The sequence below is a fragment of the Crinia signifera genome, chromosome 1 (assembly GCF_055691185.1).
Source record: "Crinia signifera chromosome 1, ASM5569118v1, whole genome shotgun sequence".
NCBI classification, from domain to species: domain Eukaryota; kingdom Metazoa; phylum Chordata; class Amphibia; order Anura; family Myobatrachidae; genus Crinia; species Crinia signifera.
In genome coordinates this window covers 208,770,940-208,793,300 of record NC_139217.1, presented here as the reverse complement: position 1 = coordinate 208,793,300, position 22,361 = coordinate 208,770,940, and the positions used below count along the sequence as shown (strand labels likewise).

The following is a 22,361-nucleotide window of genomic DNA, read 5'->3' as shown; positions in this document are numbered from 1 at the left end:
AAAAGCTAAATATTTCTCAAATAAGCAAAACCATGAGCTCTGCAGGTAGGGCAAAGGGGAAAAAGTGCAGAGAGACTTAGATTTGGGTGAGGTAATGATCCTTCTATGCTCAGGTATGGGCATTGTGCTGATATACGGTGGCAGCATGAGGGGGCTGGGGCGGGCCCGGCCTGTGAATGACACCGCTGTGAGTTGGTCTGGCGTGAATAGATGCTGTGCGCATTGTGGCGGCAGGGACAGGCAGGCTGTTCTAGCAGGGTGTCACTAGAGGGGCTGAGCGCATTTTGCCCTTTCAAAATTGGACAGGGTGCAGCGCCCTGCTAATACTCCTTAGCTCAGTTCTTTACCAAATGTTTTTGAATCATGGCACCCCTGAGTAGGATGTTTTTTTCAGGCATCCCTAGGCAAAAAAAAATATTAAATTAAGCACATTGTATTTCTATCTCATCCATAGTGTCTGTTAAGTGGTAATGGACAGTATTCATCTTGTTTGTCTACAACAGGGTTGCCGACCCTCCCGGAATTACCGGGAGGATCCCGAAAATTGGGTCCTCCTCCCGGCCCCCCGGAAAGGTGGGCAACCCTCCCGGATTCCAGGGGACCCCCACGCCACCCCCCGATTGCGGCGTCTTCCCCATACCTTTTGGATTGGTGGTGTCTGCGGGTGTCAGAGGAGGGGGCGGAGCTAAAATCGCATCATTTTGGCTCCGCCCCCTCCACGGAGATCCGTGAATTGGGGGTTTTACCATCCTGGGGGCGGGGCTTAATGATGTAAAGCTCAAGCCCCGCCCCCCGACCTGCAGCTGGAAGTCTCCTCTCCGGGCTTCTCCCGAAGAGGAGACAGAAAAAGTCGGCAACCCTGGTCTACAATTTGTCATATAATTTGAATTGGTCCTGGACTAGCAATCCAGGGCACACCTGCATGGTACACTTTGGGAACCACTGGCCTAGCTTGAACGCAATTGCAGTGTAAAATTAAAGCAGCCAGTAATTTCTTCAATTAAATAATATGCACAATACTGAAATGGTATAAGGGACCTCATGTGCTTTATTTGTGTAATGCACAATTATAATTATAACGCATCCTTTCTGTCTTTTCTTCATACAATGTTTAGTTTTTCTCACAGGAGGTCATGACTCTCACCAGCAGGGGCAAATTCGGGTGGTTGAGCTTCTGTGTATTTCTGAAAACCCCTATAAAGATCAACATTCATGAAAAATATTTATTTATAATAGAACAGCTAAATTTTCCCTTCCGACAGAGGTATATTGCAATTTATCATGTATGTGCAGCGCTGCAGCTGAATTCAATGAAGAAAACCTTTCTCCCTGGCTGTATGGTGTGGTGTAAGCTGCTGGTCAGTGTCCCAGGTTTCTTAATCTAGTATCTGTTCTGTGGCTATTCTGCTCATCTGCCGGATTCTCTGCCTATCACAAGTCTAGACTTGCCTGTACCCTTGTCCTGTTCTAGTGTTCATTAACCTCTTGTTTATCTAGTGCTCAGAATGCAAGATACACCATATGGACAAACATTCAGACTCCTTACCATTACACCAACATGGACTGTAAGGACATTGTATTCAAATACATATACTTTAATATGGTGTTGTCCCCCAAATCTTCTACACTTCTTTGAAGGCTTTCTACAAGAGTTTTGAGTGTTTCTGTTGAAATTTGTGCCCATTCATTCTGTGGAGCATTTCTGAGATCAGGCACTGATGTTGGTCGAGAAGGCCTGGCTCGCAATCTCCATTTCAAGTTATCCCAAAGTTGCTTGATGGGGGTTGAAGTCAGGGCTCTGTGCTTGCCAGCAAAGTTCTTCTACACCGAACTCCTTAAATTTGGACTTTATAGTCTTTGCTTTGTAATCCAGTGCAGAAAGGAAAGACTATAAAGACCTTGTTTGAGGAGTTCAGTCATGTTGGAATATAGAAGGGCTTTCCCCCAAACTGTTTCCACAAAGTTGGAAGTGTTCAAATGTTTAGGTGTGTTGAAGCATTAATATTGTGCTTTACTGGAGATAATGGGCCTAGCGTAGTGATTCCCAAATTGTGTTCCTAGGCACCCCGGGGTGCCTCAGGACACTTGCAGGGGTGCCTTGTGTTGGTGGACCAAGATCAATTCTTATCATTTATGGCCAATGTACCAGGCAAAACCAGTGCTTGTGGCTGCCAATCATAATATATGTGGACAAACAGAAGCAAATCCTGTCCCTAACCAGATAACTGTGACATATAAACACAATGCACTTCATTTAATACTATTGTAAAGCGCAACGGAATCTGCTGCGCTATATAAGAAACTGCAAATAAATAAATAATAAATTTAATATTTTTTTCTGAATTTCTCGATAAGAAGCATTTGGCCTAGGGGTGCCTTGAAAATATTTTGATGCTCTAGGGCGCCGTGATTCAAAAAAGTTTGGGAACCACTGGCCTAGCGTAAACCCTGAAATACAGCCCCATACCATTATCCCTTCTCTACTAAAATTCTTCTCCACAGTTGGCATAATGCAGTCAGGCAGGTAATGTCATCCTGGCATCTGCCAAAACCAGACACTCCCATCTGACTGCCAAACAGAGATGCGTGATTCATCACTCCACGGAACACGTTTCCACAGTCCAGTGCCAGTGTGCTTTACACTATTCCATCTGACGCTTGGCATTGAGCAGCTGCTTGGCCATGAAAATCCACTTCAGTAAGCCCCCGCTACACCATTTCTGTGCTTATGTTGATGCCAGTGGAATTTTGGAACTCTTCAGCTATGGAATCGGCAGAGCTTTGGTGACTTTTTGGGCATCATGTTACTTAGCTGTAATCACTCTGTGATTTTACTTGGTCTTCATGGTTAAGTTGCTGCTGTTCCTAAACGCTTCCACTTTTTAATAATTATTTACAGTTGACTGGATTATCTAGCGGAGATGAGATTTCACAAACCTATTTTGTCTCACAAATGTTTGCAAATGGAGACTGCATGGCTAAGTGCTTGATTGTATAAACCTGTGGCAAAGGTTCTGATTTGAATACACCCTAATTCAATAATTAACAGATATGTCCAAATACCTTTTGTCTATTTGCTGTATATCCCATCTGCATTCTGCTCACATTCACCTCACAGTGGGGCCCAATTATTAAGGTTCGCATTTTGCAATGTGATTTGGGTGGCATATTACCGACCAGGTTCACAATGTAATATGCGATCCTATCGGCTGGACATATTATCCCTCACGCAGAAGGACAAGGCTAGAGATCTGCAGGAGCCTAGTGACTTGAAGCAATGCTGCCTGTTTTTGATACATTGGGCAGCTTTCCACCCCATAGAAACCTATTGGGGAAGTGGCTGGTGGCAGCCCTGGAAGGATCACGGCAGGGATCGGAGACTCCTGCTGCATACATTCCGTTGAGAGTTAATATTTGCAGCTAACTGGTATTTAGCTGCAAATATTAAATGATAAATGGGCCCCAACTCTTCTGCTTTTGGTGATATTCTGATCAAATCTTCACCTTACCCCACTGTGTTCCATTTTAATATGTTACCGGCTCTTTAGGCCGCCATACACTATGCGATTTGGCCCCGATTTCACCAGATCCAGATGGATCGGGCAGTAAAATCTGACCAAAAAAAAAAAAAAAGCCCATACAATGAATGGGCAGCCTGTGATTGGCTGAGCGCTCTCTCAGCCTACTTCAAGGGGAAAGGGGGAGGGGATGGTGACCGGTGCACAAGAGGTAACAATATATTTCTTGAAGAGAAATGAGTAAGGTCCACAATCAAGAATAATCAGAGGGGATAGTTAGTCTCCCTGTTTTACACAATTTTACGAGTGGAGGTGCTCCCTGGAGAGTAAATAGGTTACTGAAGAAAGAAGAAAAAAGACTCTCTCTTTGTTGGGGCACTCTTAGATTATTTTAGATTTAAACAGTAATAATGGTGTCGCATATGTGGGTATTGAGTCAACCACAGAGACCACTTGCCCGGGTGATGCCCAAAAAAGGGGGGGAAGAAGTGTCTGGCTGAAAATGCTAGAAAACAAAGGTAAAAGGTAATCTATAGAAATATAGCGAAGTCGAGTGGGGGAATACTAGTTGAACACAGTAGTGGAGGAGAAGAGTTCCCCTTCAGAGTGGGTTATTGGACGTATTAAAAATTAGCTTTTATTAGATATACAATAAAAAGATATCTAGACAGACATTAACAGACATTTAACACAAAACATATAGACATATAGACAAGTTAGGGTAACCTTAAGTATCTGTGCCTAACGGGGCACTATGTCCTCCTGTTTGACCTCCACAAGTTTACTCTTGATGCCAAAAGTTATTTGACTATAATGTGTGCGGTTTACATGGATGTATACATTTTATACTTGCAACATTATAAAATATCAGAGACAATCTTAATCTCAACAAGTTTCAAATTCTTGGAGAGAAGACTTCAGTACTAACTCACGGGTCGAATCAGTCCTGCGGGAGGACACAGTATCTGGGCCCTAAGAGGCCTGGTTACCGATTACCCCTTTAGAAGGGTGAATACTCTTTTGATCTACCTATCAAGCAGATAGACGTTCTGTCTTATACAATCTCATGAGAACTGCACAAAAGATAAATTGATTTATATGAAACTTGACTGGGTTTATTTGACCAGTGTGACATTTATTTTAACAGACACATTTATAGGGCAGAAAAAGGTAGCAGTGTGAATTCACTCTTTCTCCCGCAAGGATAAAGGGGTATGGCTGGGAGGAGGGAGGGTTTAGAGGAGGATGAGACACGGGTTTGAGTGGGGAGTGGATTAGAAGTAGGGATGGGGGTCCCGTTTGGCCCAATAGGTATGGGTAGTCCCACCGACTTTATATACCCATAACAGAAGGGAGAGCCTGGTTCGAGTATGGAAAGTCTCCTATCCCCTCTGGCAGGTTGTCTACTCCAACTGTCAGCTGCCACTGGGTGAGAGTGGGCTTTTTGGGGTATTGTGGGGGATGTTCCCGACCTTTGGGGTGTAGGGTCAGTGGTGAAAAATGGGAAGAGTGCTCTGTGTGAACCTCTACAATAAGCGGCTGCTGCCCTGCTTTATATACCTATGGGCTCGGGGTGGAATACTGTACAGTTTAGAGACAGGTCACCCTTATCTCATAGTACCTTCATACGCCCCGGGCCGGTTACTGTCTGTTGGTCGACAGACCTTGGAGGTATAGCGGGTGAGCGGGCTTATGTGGGCGTGACAAGAGGGCTAAACGACAAGAGCAGTCAAGTGGGGAAACTGAGAGGTAGTCCCAGTGCAGGGAGTAGACTACACACTGACCCTGAAGAAGCCTGATCCCAGGTGAAACGATCGTTGGTCCAGGGAGTAACGCTACGATTGAAGCGCCTCCCGTAGCAGCCGCATCTAGGCGAGGAAATCCACCAATCAGCTGATCCAGGGAGTTTGTCAAAACTACTTGCGCATTATATACCTCCTGTCTGTCTGTAGAAGAGATTAACAAAATGTTACTCTTATCAGGTGTTGCAAAAGTGTGACTACCAATTAAGAGTCTTCATTGACTGCACAACTCCATATGTACAGTACTGAGTAATATATACTCAGAAGGCACTTGAATCAGCTGATCATGTGACATCAACTCATGTACAATAGCGTTCAGACCTCTTCTGTTTATGTGCTGAATTGAAAAGAAATGTGATCTAAGTGTCTTTCACTATAGAATGATTGTTGGTGTCGGATGGGAAAATTTGAGTATCTCACAAACTCTCTGTGGATGTTTATCCATACAGTAACTAGAGTTTACAGAGAATGTGTAAAACAGGATCTTCATGTCCGGAATGTATAAAAAATGGCTTGTTATTGAAGGTGGCCAGATAAGTATGAGCTGACCAGAATTCAACATTTACTCCAAACTGTTCAAAAGAACGTCTTCATTTACTTACAAAATGAGTATGGAAATAGTATGGGTTGACTTGTCAACAATTAAAAGGTTGACCACTGTTGGTCGACAGGCAAAAGGTTGACCACTGTTGGTCGACAGGCCAAAGGTCAACATAAAAAATGGTGTCTGTATAAGTGTACAACGTGCTTCGCTTGCCATGCTTTGAGCACACTGTTACATTCCCCATCTATGTCCACTAGATGGATTGAACAAGTCCCCCCCTTTTTTTTTTCTTACAAAAATTGTGAAAAACTCATGTCCACCTTTTTTGTCTATGTCCTCCTGATGCATGTAGACTTGATTTGGTGTATCAACCTTTTTACTGTTGACTATATCCTATTGAAACTTAAGTAGATATGATCATGTTTTGGCCATTATTTACAAATTCCACTGCATTTGTATGTTCTATCTGTTATGTTAGTACCAAGTGTAGCATTGCTTACCCGCTAGTTGGTTCTGCTAGAACTGTATCTTGTCTTTTACACTAAATAACTTCCAGGTAGACCTATAGTGGCGGCAATAGGATCCATCACTTTGAGCCTGTCAGGATACACAGATTCTCTTCAACAACCTCTGGTAGTGAAACAAAAAGGACACTTAAAGGATACGACAAAGGCATTAAACATCCTGAATGATATCACTTGGAACAAGAATTACCTTCTGGCCACTTGTGAAATTAAGTCACTATGCACCTGTATAGAACATGAAATAGGTTGTAAAAATGTGAAGACGTTCCTAGAAGAACAAATTAACTTAATTCTGGAAAGCATTTTCTATATTCTAACGTACAACTACAGATGGATCCTTATTCAACTAGCCTTCTCTGGATAGCCATGGTGAGCCATGGCTCACCAAGGCCTATTGTTCTCAGCTGCAAGGCAATACATAGAACAATACAGTAGGGGATGAGCATAGGTTTAAGTCTGACACCTCTGGTTCACTTAACCCTATTAAAGGGCTAGATGAGGCTGGCTTTATCTGTACTTCTGGTATAAGGAAGAATACTATTTCCAAACAGGGACAGCCATGGGCACAACATTTGCCCCATCATATGCAAAATTGTTTCTTGCTCAGTAAGAAAAAGAGAATATTTGGAATTATAACTCCTTCCTAAAAAACCTTGTCCTATGGGCTTATTATATAGATTCTGTAATTATCCTCTGGTATTTTATTCTCCCACCACACCCTAGTGGATGGTAGGGCATGAAATACTGCCTTTCGGCACATGTCGGCGCAAAAAAAAAACACAGTGGAAAAACCCATGTCGACCTAAGATGTAACATGTAAACCTTGTCCCATGTGGAACTAGAACCCTGTTGAAATTGTTGCCTGTCGACCCAACGGTATCAACCTAATGACTGTCTACCTAAATTGGGTCGACAATGAGACCGTATTCCGTTCACTTTTTATACACTTGTAATTAATGCAAAATTAAATTAAATATATTTGGGAAAAAAATTTGTAAATGGAACTAAAAGTTATGTATGGGGGGGAAGGGAGGGCATCATTGATGCGCAGGAAGTTATTCATATAGAGCAGGGCTGGGCAACAGTGGCCCTCCAGATGTTGATGAACTACACATCCCAGGATGCTTTGCATTAGTTTTGCTATGTGGCCATGCTGAAACTGATGCAAGGCATGCTGGGATGTGTAGTTCATCAACATCTGGAGGGCCACTGTTGCCCAGCCCTGATATAGAGACACTAAGAAGAGTACTTATCTGAGGTGAATTGAGATAGTAGGCCCTCTGTGCCGCACAGGGGTGTAGTGAGGGATGTCACTAAAGCCCTCATGGAGGGGGTACATTTGTGACAGAGCAACGGAGCCCACACATGCACAAACAACATAGGGCCCGATCATCTAGAAAGAATTATTTCCTATTTTTGCACTTTTAAGGCCGATGGGGGTGATGGGAGGATTATTTTTTTTCAATTGTGCGTGATTAGGTTTTTTTTTTAGCAGCTACTAGAATATGGGACAGCAGCTTCTTGGAGAGCTTGGAAATAATTGGAAAGGTAACATTCAAGACAGAGTTTAGGATGCTGGTAATTAAAGCTTCAAATACATTTAGAAGTATGGACAAAGGACCAAAAAGCTTCATGGACAGGGCAGGTCTACTAGGCATGGCTTAAAAGCACCTCTGAACTCACGTTTTTCCAGAGAGGTGAGGCAAAAGGAAATATTTGTAAGAGCTTTTTCTTGGATACATACAAATTTATATGAAGTTTCCTTAGGTTATGTTGAAATGGAGGATTCGGCACTAGTCTGTCTCATATCACCCCCAAGCTTCCTTGTCTAGGGGAGTCTGCCTCCCAAGAGGATTGATGAGGACCATAATGGTGAAGGGCAGCATCCGCACGGAAACTACGAATCTAGGAAATAATTATTTTGGCTATGGGGTGAAACCTACCAATGCGCTCAAATGGGGTGAGGGCGCGAATAAGTCATTCTTGTGGCATAAAGTGTAGGATTTTGTAGTCCTTCAATGGGCTGAGGGGTCAGATAGGGGATTGCAACTGTAATGATGAAAGCCAAGGCCCATGTGCACTAAAATAAACAGGAGTTTGTGACGGAATGACATAATAATATCAGCGCCGGAGGCTGTGCACAGACGGATGGAGCAACGCTTGCTATGTCAGAAGCCGTATCGTGGCCCCTGGTGCACACAACACTTATTTAAATTCCTCCCACAGAGGTCAGGAGCAGCTTTAGCCTTTCATTAGATTTCAGTCTGTCCCATCAATATCTAGCCTTTCATGTTAAACAGCCATTCCTGTGTCTAGATGCTAGGCGTCTTGTTATTTTAACATTTTTATATTATAATGCGTCTTCTTTACAAAACGAAGCATTAGTGGTAGGTGACTAATTGGTGGTGTATGGGCCTAGAGGCGAATGCTCTGCATTAGTGATTTGGACTACCAGCTGTAAATTGCTTTCCATTCTAATGCAGAAACTATGTAGAGTGTGACGAAGCTGTGGCTGTAATAGCCATATTGACAAAAACCACAAATCATCTGTTTGCGTATTAGTATAATGTTCCTGTTCTCAGATAGGATGTCTGGTTGCCATGGCATTGAGCCTGCAGCTTGCCTGCCTATCCTCTGCCCTCCCACTCATATACGGTATGTGTGTCTCTCTATACAGATGGCATCAGCTACAGACTCTCGTTATGGGCAGAAAGAGTCCTCCGACCAGAACTTTGATTACATGTTCAAGATCTTAATTATTGGGAACAGCAGCGTGGGCAAAACCTCCTTCCTATTCCGATATGCGGATGACTCCTTCACCCCGGCATTTGTCAGCACGGTGGGAATAGACTTCAAAGTGAAAACTATTTACAGGAATGACAAAAGAATCAAGCTGCAGATCTGGGTAAGCTTGTAATTAGCCAAATAACATCTGTATCCTGTTGTACCTGCTCATTATCAGTAAATGCATCTCTGCCGGGGTTCTCTGTACTACTGTCAGTGTTGCAGTGTTAGGACATTGTATTTCTTTTGTTCTCCCTAGGGCCAGATGTACTAAGCTTCAAAAGTGATAAAATGGAGAGTGATAAGCAACCAGCCAATCAGCTCCTCCCTGACGTTTTTCTGTGACATGACAGGTAGGAGCTGATTGGCTGGCTATTTATCACTCTCCATTTTATCACTTTTAAAGCGTAGTGCATCTGGCCCTAGTGTATTTAGCAAACACTATGGATTTTTACATTTTTTTTTTTTTTATGAAGCATGTCATTTTGGGGTATGTTCCAAAAATTGTGTTTCGTATCAAGGTGCATGTGAGAGAAAAATTAACCAGGTTCTGTACAAAACTCCCTACAATCGGATCCTGATCAATAAGTAAGTGACTGATTATACAATGCTAAATGCTTGGCAAATAAACATGAAGGCCATTATTCAATTAAATAATTTATCGGGACAGTACGCATGGTGTAATGGTTAGCATTACTACCTCACAGCACTGAGGTCATGAGTTAAATTCCTACCATGACCTAACTGTGCAGAGTTTGTATATTTTCCCCATACTTGCGTGGGTTTCCTCCGGGTACTCCGGTTCACTCCCACAATCCAAAAATATACTGGTAGGTTTTGGCTCCCAATAAAATGAACCCTAGAATGAATGTGTATTTGCATATACATGTGATAGGGAATATCGTAAGCTCCACTGGGGCAGAGACTGATGTCATGCCGCGGAATATGGCCCTTATTCAGATCTGATCACAGTACAAATTTGTTCTCAAAATGGGCAAAACCATGTGCACTGCAGATGGGGCAGATGTAACCTGTGCAGAGAGAGATAAATTTGGTTGGGGTGTGTTGAAACTGAAATCTAAATTGCAGTGTAAAAAAATTGCAGCCAGTATTTACCCTGTTAAAAAACAAAATAACTCACACAAATCTAACTCTCTCTCTATACATGATACATCTGCCCCACCTGCAGTGCACATGGTTTTGCCCATTTTGAGAACAAATTTGTACTGTGATCAGATCTGAATAATGTGTGCGCTATAGAAGATACTGTTAATAAATAAATAAATCATATAAACTGTAGATAGCCTTGGGCTTGAACCCTGTTCGTTATTTAATTGGGCTACTGATATCTTTTTGAGAGTAGCATGTAAATGGGTGTTAAATCTTTGGACAGTATTCAATGAGGATAATTCGCCCTGTTTCATGGAAAATTTGTGCTATTTTCGCGTTGGAAGGTGATTTTTTGGGTCAGAAAGTGAATCACCCTATTCAACATGCACTTCTCGCCGTCTTTCTAAGTGATTTTCGCCGTGTAGCAAATCTTTTCATGGTGAGAAAGTGAACTTTTTTAAAATAAAGTTGTTGTTTTACATCACATGAATATATATTTAATTTAAAAAATATATATATATATTTTTTTACACATAGCAGCCAGCAGGGGGCCGGGAGCCGAGAGCCGCTCATTAGATATTCATATATTCACTGCTCCCGATCATTATATATGCACGATTGGGTGCAGTGAATACCCGGTCCCCTGCTGGCTCTCCCCCGCATACGTTCTGGGGCAGGCAGGGAGACTTCCATCTCCCTGCCTGCCGCCGTCCTCCGGCTCCCTGCGGCACATTCGCGGTCAGGGGCAGCGAGCCCCTGCCTCATTGAATACTGTGTCAGCGAGGGCTGGTGGCGAGGGCTTCAGCCCTCCGGAACACGGCGAATGTGCAGCAAATCCTAAACAGGATTTGCTGCTCATCGCGATTAGGGACATTGAATACTGCCCACAGAATTTGTGAGAAGTTCACAAATTCATTCATTAATGGGTGCCACAGCCCTGTTGACCCACTGATAATGGGGGGGATTTTCTTTCTTTTTTATTTCTTTTTGGGACCCACTCAGACAGGTGCTCTAAATCTCCAGTAATAATTCTTATATAGTATGTATTTATTTATTATAAAAAAAAGTGTGTGGTTTCTGTGAATTGGTAAAATCATATTGTATTTAAGGATGTGGTAACCTGTTATCAAATTTTGGAGGGACATTCCATCTTTTGTGGGCACTGTCCCATTGGCCCTTGCACCCCTATTTTTAAACATCACTTCTGGTGGTTGCAGTATATATATATTTTTTTCTGTAAACCTGCATTTGGATTATTAATCTGCTAGATATGCCCAACATGCCTGAGCCGCACCAGGCAGCATAGTCACATTTTCTTTTGTGTCTTATTCACATCACCGAAACGCCAATTAATATTTACTAGGGAAGTCGGGCTGCGACTAAATATACCAAAATTATTTTAAAATGAGTACTAAGTCTCAGATGAAGCACAATGAAACTTGGCATGAGAAAAAGCTGCAGCCGGTTTGTGTACAGATGCGAACTCATTTGCATTTAGATGTACAATATCGCTCATCAAGTGATCTCTGCAGTATAACTAAATAGTTTTGTCACCTCCATTTGTTTTATGTGCAAATAAGATGCACAGTTTACAAGACTTGACACGCCAAAAGGGGTTCCTTTATAAAAAAAAAAAATGGGACCACTGTACAAGAGGACTCTTCTTTTCAATAACGGCCTGCAGCTCTATGGCAGTTACCTTTTTATGTATTTGTTATAAGGGCGAAAAATTTAAATTCAGTGACCCATTTAAATCTTGTTACCTGATTAAAATCTGCATCTATTTGGATATGGATACATATGATGGTAATTCTTTTTATACTGGATGTTTATAACCTTTAGAATAATTGTGGAGAGGGAAAAGACACCTAAAATGTTATTATCCAAGTGATCTATTTATCTATGATGACCCCCAAGTCCTTTTCTACAGCAGAATTCCCTATAATAATTCCATTTAGCCTATAAGTAGCTTGTTCATTTTTGTTCCCATAATGAATTACTTTACATTCATCAATGTTAAACTGCCTTTTTCCACCATTCTGCCCACCTTTCTAGTTTATTTAAGTTACTTTGTGGTGTTTCCACATCCTCTCCTGAGTTCACTTCCTTACTCAATTTCGTGTTGTCCGCAAATATTCCTATTTTACTCCAATATCATTAATGAATATATTAAACCAGGTGGGTCCCAATATTGAACCTTGCAGGACTCCACTTTGGATCTTACCCCTGCTGGAATGTATGCCGTTTACAACCACTCTCTGTCCCCGATTGTGCAACCAGTTTTGAATCCAATTAAATTTTATCTCCTAACCCTAAATTACCTAGTATCATTAATAACCTTTTATGAGGCACTGTGTCAAAAGCTTTAGTGAAATCAAGCAGTATTACATCAACAGATTTCCTAGCCCCCTACGGACTTCCTCATGGAAGCTACTTAAATTAGTCTGACATGATCTATTTTTGACGAACCCATTCTGAGCTTTACTTATCACGTTCTCCTGTTTATAAGAAATTTTGGAGGGGGTAATTCAGACCTGACTGCTGTTGTGTGAATTTTCTAGCCATTCAATTATTGTATGACTGCACATGTGTCTGGGTTGCAGTGCGCATGCACAGTGCCAGACGGTGACAGAAATCTGTGAATTCATTTTTCACAATCACCGTGCGGTTTGACAGGAAGTCACTGTTTGTGATATGTTAGTTGTTTGATGGTCTGAAGATATATCGACGCACCATTGCCCAGTGTGTACCATCTATAGATATCTATATTTATATATGTCTCGCTAGACCGCACTCTCACCATGGAATAGACAACATTAGGGGTGTTCAAAAAGAGGTATATATGTGAACCATAAAACCTCATAAATAATCCAAGTATTCCAGCATGCAGCTGAGGGATTTTGAACACTCTCAAAGAAACTTCACACTGAGTCAATTAAGGGTGAAAAATGGTAAACTTTGGTGTTTATTCCAATATGTTATATTCAATCATCCTGCCCCGACGTTTCGGTCTTAATCAGACCTTTTTTTATCAAGGAGCGTTTAGGATGAATCAGCAATAGGTACTGTAACATCAAGCCTTTACATCAGCCCAGGAGGTAGGGAACAGCTACCAGTAGGTAGGAAGTAGCTGTTCCCTACCTCCTGGGCTGATGTAAAGGCTTGATGTTACCTATTGCTCCTAAACGCTCCTTGATAAAGTTCTGATTAAGACCGAAACATCGGGCTCTGGCACTCCAAGTCATGTCGACGGTAATGGGTACCACCTAGCTAGTTCACAATTAGTCCATATCCACTGGTATTCTTATCAGAAATTAGAAAGTTCTTTCATCTGTTTTCCGAAATAAGAAGGAGACTCCTTTTAGGATAAGTGATCCTTTATTCATAAAACCCAACGCGTTTCGTCGCACAGGACTTCGTCAGGGGTATAGCAGATAAAGGATTTTTCAATCTAGACAGGATTGGTAAAAGAAGAGTGTCTTCACACTGTCTTCACACTGTATAAAAATTATCTCAGGTATTCAATTTCCTGGATAGACGGTTATCCCTTCAGGGAAATTCTTTACTAAAAGCAGGTCTAATTTAGATCGAAATGATAGCCATGACCTAAGAGGTCTATGCATAAAACTCCACCCACTTATGGGCAAAAAGGGGGTTTACACCAATCCAACTCAGACTTCGCCTCAATATATGGCGAACCCAAAACATGTAATTTCTGAACAAACTGCTTAGCAGAAGATCAAATGCTGGGGAATGTCCACAGTGACACCGTCCAATCACCTCTGCTAGCAAATACTGCCACCTGTACAGCCGCACAGAAGCCGCCGGTGGTTGGCTGCTCTGTTTTTTTTATATCAATTGGGCTTGATCAGGCAGTGTGTATGTAGAACACACTGTCCAATCTGTCTGTAGATATATCTACAAGTGTGTACCCAGCTTAACAATGCATGCTTTCTAGATCTAGCTGGAGCACTGATGTGGTAATTGATTAACAATAGTTCTATAGGTGTTACTAATTCTTGATTATACCTTTTTAAAAACATGAGTGGTTATGCTGGGAACACACCTGAACATTTTAAAATGTGTTCTGCACAAAATGTGTGCACTAACCAATCTACTGTCTGGCATTCCTGGTAACAAGAACTGGTAGTGAAGTCATTGTCAGTGGTTCCTGCGGCCAGAAAATGGGTCAGTGAGTAGCACATACACACAGGTAGATGTAACAGTATATGCACCATCTTTCTGCATTTGCTGTGCTGCACAGCCATCGTGCTATGAACAACATTATTCATAGTCCTATTGGGTGTACACATGAGCCAATAGCCATGGCGGTATAGCGTTCTGTGGCTGTATGACTGATCTGTCTCATATAGTGTACCCAAGCCTTAGGGTTTCATGAGGACCTAGTTTGCGAAACTTGAGGATCTGCGTTTCAGTCGTCCATCAGATTGGTGATTATGATATGTTTCTTTATGATCTAGCAGTCTAATCTCCTCATCTTCTCCTTCTCCGCCGCATCAGCCGCCGATACCCATCGGACTTTGAGAGGCGCAGAGATGTTTTGTCTTCCGCGCCTCTCATCCGAATGATTCTATTGCCCGCCTAGCGGCCAATCAGGAGCCGACTTTCTCGGATAGAAGTCCATCGAGTACCGACGGAGAAGACGAAGAAGATGAAGGGATCGTCGCCAGAGGACCTGGGTGAGTAGGATTTCCTTCCACAGGTCCCCCATGGATTTCTTCGGATCCAGGACTCTTCAGCCCTGGAGCCCCGGAACCAAGGCAGCGGACCCAGGGACCTACCGACGGGCTCAAGATAGGTAAGTATCAGTATGTATGGGCTTTGGATGTATTAAAGTTTTATTTTTTCGTGTGTGTCAGTGTGTTTATTTGACTTTTTTTTCTGTGGAACTACAAGTGCCAGCGGGCCCTTTAATGCCCCGCATGCTGCAACTTGTGGTTCTCCAAGTCCCAGCATGCGGGGGAGGCTTGCTGGGATTGATAGTTCCACAGTAAAAGACAATAGTTTTTCTTCTATTTTTTTTTTACATTTCAATCAGCCCGGTGACCACCGCACAGGGTCACCGGGGACAGCACCAGGCTTCAACCTGATCAGGTAAGTCCTGGAGGGGGGGGGGGGACCCCTTTATTGGGGGGGTCCCCACTTCCCCAGGACCCCTGGCCAGGCTGACCGGTCAGAGGGCTGAATGCTTTGGCCGGGGGGACTTGTATAAAAAAGTCTCCCCCCGGCTGTGACATTACCCTGCTGGCTGGTTTGGCCTGGGGCTGGTTCTTAAAATACGGGGGAGCCCTAGTCATTTTGTCCCCCTTATTTTGGGAACCAGCCTTGGCTCTTCAGCCTGGTGCTGGTTACAGCCTTGGGGGGGACCCCACGTCTTCTTTTTTTTTTTTTTATGTGACAATAGCCCAAATCGAGACCATGGTAAAATCTTTTTCTTGCAACTGTTTGGACGGGAGTACATCGGACGTTGCAAGTAAAATTGTACAGGTGTGTATCGGCTGTTGTCTGTGGACAGTCCGACGGGTGTACGGTCGGTCGAACGTGCAAGAAACAGGGATTGTATATATGTGTACCCAGCTTAATACAGACTATGTTGGATACTGCTGCGGAGTAAAAATGTTCAGGTAATTACTTCTGTTTTAAACTCTGTTTCAGAAACTGTATGGTCACTAGCTTATAAAGAAAGATTAAGCAATATCTTTTGAACAAACAAGATGACAGTCTTAATTACAGATATCAAACTGTTCTGATAAAGACTATAGACTAGCAGCTGTTTCTGTACTCAGGTTACCCCTCCCGCTTTCTCCATGGAGAATATACTAATTAGTTGGGATCTGAATAAGAAGATATATGACACCTATCTCTAGTCACGCAGTGAAGTAAAAACCACAATTCCTAAGGTTGCTAAATTACATTTGCATTTAAAAGAAGCCTAATTAAGCCAATGCTGCCTAAGTTCTTAGGTTGATTATATCATAGGCATTCTTACATACTTTCATAATACACTGTCAGATGAAAATCGACAATTACCTGAAAATATATATATATATTTAATACTTTTTTTTTTTTTTCTAGTGTCCCAGGTGATCAATTTATATTTTAACTTTGATAAATAGCGCCAGTGGCATCAGACTTCAGTGGCATTACCATTCTGTCCTGTGGAACCTGAAGAGCATGAGGAGGAAAATAACATTTCATATTGCTGCAATACTATAAATCTAGTTAATAGCAAATCTGTATGCAGTCTTGTTTTATACTTTTTATAGTACAAACACCAGCCCTTGACAAGATTATCCATCCACCGCTGTGCTGTGTGCATATTGTGAAATATTGCTTGCAGTGCTACAGACTTGCTCAATTAGCCCAGCTATGAGCTATGGCTTTACAGCCAATACATATCCACCTGCAGAAGAGTTGTTACTAAATGGATATTTTTTTTTGTTAGGTTTCACTATTATTTTACATAAATGTAGTATATTTGATTGCATTGTCTCATGCAATGTAAAAAGGATATATAGTCTAGATAGAGATATATAGATCTCTCTCTCTCTCTCTCTCTCTCTCTCTCTCTCTCTCTCTCTCTCTCTCTCTCTCTCTCTCTCTCTCTCTCTCTCTCTCTCTCTCTCTCTCTCTCTCTCTCTCTCTCTCTCTCTCTCTCTCTCTCTATTGATAGTCTCCTGAGCGCTGTCCAGCTATCTCCAATAGAGACAGAGATGCATTGATAGTCTCCTGAGCGCTGTCCAGCTATCTCCAATAGAGACAGAGATGCATTAAGTCAACATTTTGGGCTCCTATGCCCTTTATCAAGACATGTGAGGAGGAGCCCAAAATGTTGACTTCATTCATCGTCTCCTGAGCGCTGTCCAGCTATCGATGACAAGTTGTTAGAGTTTGTTCAAAGAGTGCCGGATATCAATCTGGGGATGTCAATCAAATGCCATAAGCTCATGGGGTGCCAGCCCACATGAAACTTCATGCTTGTTACAAACATGCGCACAAGTAACTCCAGCGGAATAGAAATATATCCTTAGGGAGCAATAGCACAAATAAGTGTCTAATTTAAGAAAGCCGCGAAAATATGTCACGTCTTATAATTTATGTGAAAAATATAAAAAAAAAAATGAAAAATTCATGTAACAAATTATAAAATCCAAAGAAAAAATTGCTGAATAAAACATATACAGAAAATGTTAAGCTCAATTCATAAAAGGTGTAATTTCATACCCTTTATTGAGTCTCGAAGGACACAATGTATTTAGTTTGAGAATCCAAAAGGTTTCCCTTTTCAGCAATGCTTTTTCCCGGTCACCTCACCGCTTCCCTTGCTGGACTATTTCAATACCCTTAAAGGTTAAGCTGGATGGGTTACAATTGACTAAAAATTGGCTTTTACTAAAATGACTGGAGACACTGTGATTAGCTACACCATGCTTAATATTTCTTATATGCTCAAATATCCGAATCTTAAAAAAAAAAAAAAAAAATATGCAATGAGCAGAATGTAACAACACTTTACTTATGTAACAAAGCTCACATACATTGGGGTTAAAAATCTTATGCTTGCCAGCCAGATAGTTTATCACCGTCACAGCCCGGACATCAGTGTGAAAGAACCGCCGCCACTCAGCTGCTGCCGTCAAGCCGCAGACCAGGGAACAGCACACACAGAGTCGGAAGGATCGCCGGCTGGATCGCAGGTGGAAGCAGGACGTCACCACTGTATATGAGATTATGCTGCTAATTAAGTGATACTGATCACAGATAGCTAACACCTGTTAAGAGAAGGTGGGTAAAAATACCCGATACTCACCTCATGTAACCACACCCCCTGACGAAGTCCTACAGTGTGACGAAACGCGTTGGGCGTGGCTTCCTCTTGGTCCGACGTGGTGACGTCCTGCTTCCACCTGCGATCCAGCCGGCGATCCTTCCGACTCTGTGTGTGCTGTTCCCTGGTCTGCGGCTTGACGGTGGCAGCTGAGTGGTGGACTGATGTCCGGGCTGTGACGGTGATAAACTATCTGGCTAGCAAGCATAAGATTTTTAACCCCAATGTATGTGAGCTTTGTTACATAAGTAAAGTATTGTTACATTCTGCTCATTGGTGCGTCTTCTCTATTCCTTTTGCAAGTTTTCCCCGCTGGATCATTGGCACGATCCCAGAGAAAGACTGCACACATTTGGGACTTGATGTTGACTTATACCTGAGAAAACATTAAGGACTTTGCGCTGGGTATTTTTGTTATATATATATATATATATATATATTCATTCACAGTTTTCCCTTGTGACAGAGAGACCAGCACCAGTCCAAATAAATTCAATAATCCATTTAATCTTTAAAAAGATAATGCATCCTTATTGCCAATAGTGGGGCAGATGTATTAAACCTGGAGAAGAGATAAACTGGAGATAAAGTGGAGATAAAGTGAAAGGAGATAAAGCACCAGCCAATGAACTGTGTTTTAAAATGACAGTTGGGAGCTGATTGGCTGGTGCTTTATCTCTTTGCATGTTATCTCCACTTTATCTCCAGTTTATCTCTTCTCCAGGCTTAATACATCTGCCCCAATGTTAGATGACACCCAGCAGGCTATACATTACATCACAGCACAAAGAATCTCGTCATCCTCGACGGCCGTTTCGCTGCCTTGCAGCACCTTCATCAAGAGGGGTCATTGAGGGTATGCATAAAGGACAGGCATTAAATAGGGTCTCAGCATTAGCACTCACCTGCTGTAATCAGCGCCGCTCTCCGTCATGGTGTACTCGCTCCCCCGCCTCTCTGCCGCCCGCCGTCATCTCGGAATCCCCGCACCGGAAGTGACGCCAGAAACGGAACCAAAGTGCCGGCCGGATTGCAGGGGGAAGGAAGAAAGGTTCCACCAGCCCGGAAGTGCGCGTCATCAGAGTCAGGGTTGCCATGGTGACCTAGAACAACAATATGTAAATATATTGCGCACACCATGTTAACATATATAGACATAAATTTACAGACATACAGAAAGAGACAAAAAAACATATAAGGTATAAAGGGCATATATTATTAAGATCCAATTATTAGAGGCATTCAGTGCAGTGCTGCTATCCAATAATCAGTATAGTTGCTAATCAACAAATTTACAAAAATGGTACAAGGGTGAATTCCTCATTAAGACCAATGGGACGCATTACATCAAGTTCATAGATCCAGTAGCTCTCCTTTTTAAGGAGAATTTTGTGCCGGTCCCTTCCTCTTTTTAACGGGGGCACATGTTCGATGGGCATAAACTGGAAATCATTAGGTGAATGTCCACTTTGTACGAAATGACGTGCCACTGGAGGTTTGTTCGCATCAATCTTGATAAAAGCTTTTTTTATTGATGATCTGTGCACCCCAATTCGCTCTTTGAGCATGCGCATGGTCTTCCCAATGTAAATTCTATTGCAGGGACATTTGATGAGATATACAATAAATTTCGTATTACAGTCCATGTGATGTTTTATAGTATAGCTTCTGCCTGTCTTTGGGTGTTCAAATTTATCGGAAACAATCATATGTCGACAGTTCACACAGCCTGGACATCGATGGGCCCCTGCTTGTCTGGTTAATCAGTGTTTAGATTTGTCACCTTTGGGGCTGATGTCAGAATATGTCAGTTGCGGTTTTAAGTTGTGGCTGCGTTTATAGCAGAACAGAGGTGGGATACTACATACTGCACCTAAGATGGTGTTGGTGCTTAGTATGTGCCAGTGCTTTAATATGGAGATTTGTATTGCTTTTGATGCCACTGAGAAGGTACTGGCAAAGTGCAATCTCATGCTACTTTCATATTTTTGCCTGGGGATTATCAGCTCCTCTCTTGACAAATTTTTACACTTGTCCCTGGCTTCTCGCACCTCTCTTGGGTCATACAGCCTATCCAGGAATTCTTTACACATTCTGTCAAGGACTGTGTCGATTTCCTCAGGACTGGATTTTATACGAACTGCCCCTAATAACTGAATATGGAAGACCGCACTTTAGTGGCTGGGGATGAAAGCTTGTTGCCAATAGCAATGTATTTCTGTCCGTGTTTCTTTTTAATAATGCTGTCCTGAATTCACTCTTGTCAACACTGACCAATACATCCAAGTAATGTATACTAGTAGAACTTGAATTCATAGTAAACCTGATTTTACCTGGAATGGAATTTGAATATGCCAAAAACTCTATAAGCATATCTTCCGTGCCAGTCCAGACAAAGAATAAATCATCGATAAATCTCAAATAACAATTAACAAAGTTCGAAAAAATGGGATGGGCCATAATGTGTTTGAGTTTCGAACTGGTACATAAATAAATTGGCATACGATGGGGCCATATTAGACCCCATCGCAGTGCCGCGACGCTGTAAAAAAAAATGCGTTATCAAACAAAAAATAATTTTTATTAAGAACCAATTCCAACAAAAAACAAAAACTCAATAGGTGGACCTTTGTAAACTGGACTGGCACTGAGGATACTGCGCACTGCACTGATACCCTCTTCATGTACAATATTGGTATACAAACTGGTAACATCTAAGGTCACCAGTATGCAATCCTTGATTGGCTGACCAAAATTTCTCAACTTATTCAAAAAATCATATATAAAATCGATATACTGGGAGATAGGTTGGCTCAATGAGCCCATGGAAGAAATTATTGGTCTCCCAGGAGGGGAGACCAATGATTTATGTACCTTAGGCAGGCAGTACAGCAGGGGCGTGACTGGGTAATCCTGCACAAGAAATTTCATGGTCATCTCATCTAGCCATGAATTATCAACCCCCATTTTTATTATAGAGTCAAACTTTTTTTTTTATATTTTTGTGTGAGGTCATAAGTCAACTTCAAATAGCAGTCTGAGTCTGCCAGCTGACTTTCAATCTCTTGCACATCATACGTACGGTGCAGTATTACAATCCCCCCACCTTTATCGGCGGGGCGGATTATGATATCTGGATTCTCACGTAAGGACCTGACTGCCTGCAACTCAAGTTTAGTTAAGTTAGAGTAAAATTTCTCTGGCTTTTTCAAGATGGGCATAACATAATTTTTTACCAAACGCATGAATGTTTCTATTGAGGCAATTGGTGATGGGGGGTCAAACTCTCTTTTAACTTTAAATGGGGTGGGCTTATGGGATGTTTCTACAGGAGGATGTCTCAGAAAATGATCTTTGAGGCGTAACTGCCAATGAAATCAGTATAATTCTGTCTCGCAATCAAAGGGCTTCTGTCTGTGTGTCTGCACAAACGAGAGGCCCCTGTTCAATACGGACATTTCTACCTTTGTGGGAACATACTTAGATAAATTAAAGACCATTATTTCTGCTGTGCCCATCGTCCCCTCCCTTTTGTACTTGCGGTGTTTGACACCTCCTCTCCTGCACCTCCTCTTGGTGCTTTTACAGCATTCCTGGTGCCCGCCCTTCCTCCTAAAAAAGCCTTACTTGACTGATCAGAGTCGCTCTGCGACGTTTGGGAGTCAAGGTCGGTAAAATTAACTTCACGTCTCCTCTTGTTAGGGACATATTGTTCCCTCCAAGGACTTCTGCCACCTTGGCCCGTAAGCCAGGGGTACACTCTCAATTCACGGTGATCCTCTTTAACCTTTTTGTACTTCATTTTTTTTTTTAAAGACAATAAATCAGTTTTAAATGCCAACATGGCATCTTCCAATTTGGTCAGCCAATCAACCGATGTATCCGTCTTCAAAATGGCGGTGCCCTCACTCTCACAAATAGCAATCTCTCTTGACAATCTCTATCAGCATTGACTTGTACCACAAGCACAATTAAGTCAAAGCTACACTGGTTAAGTATAGAACACCAATTCTTGCAGAATTCCTTATTTGTCCTACCGAGGGTGGGTTGGTTTTTTATGCGGAAACCCCTCTCGGAATGAGGCCCTCCTTGTGATAAAGTGCGCCCATGGAGTTCCAAATCCACCAACCTTTTCCGCAAACGCAACATATCTGTATGTATCTCAGAGGGACTGTCTATATCAAAGGCCAGTTCATTAGTATCTGCAAACAAGATTTTATTCACGTCCTT

At 42.2% G+C, this 22,361-nt stretch overlaps 1 protein-coding gene across 1 annotated transcript in view; it reads left to right on the top strand.

Annotated features, from left to right (window-relative positions):
* RAB3A (RAB3A, member RAS oncogene family) overlaps positions 1-22,361 on the top strand; it is a 62,156-nt gene that overhangs the window by 5,078 nt on the left and 34,717 nt on the right. The window contains exon 2 of the mRNA XM_083179231.1: positions 9,066-9,293. Coding sequence (XP_083035357.1) covers positions 9,066-9,293 — 228 coding nt within the window. The remainder of the gene's footprint in view (positions 1-9,065; positions 9,294-22,361) is intronic.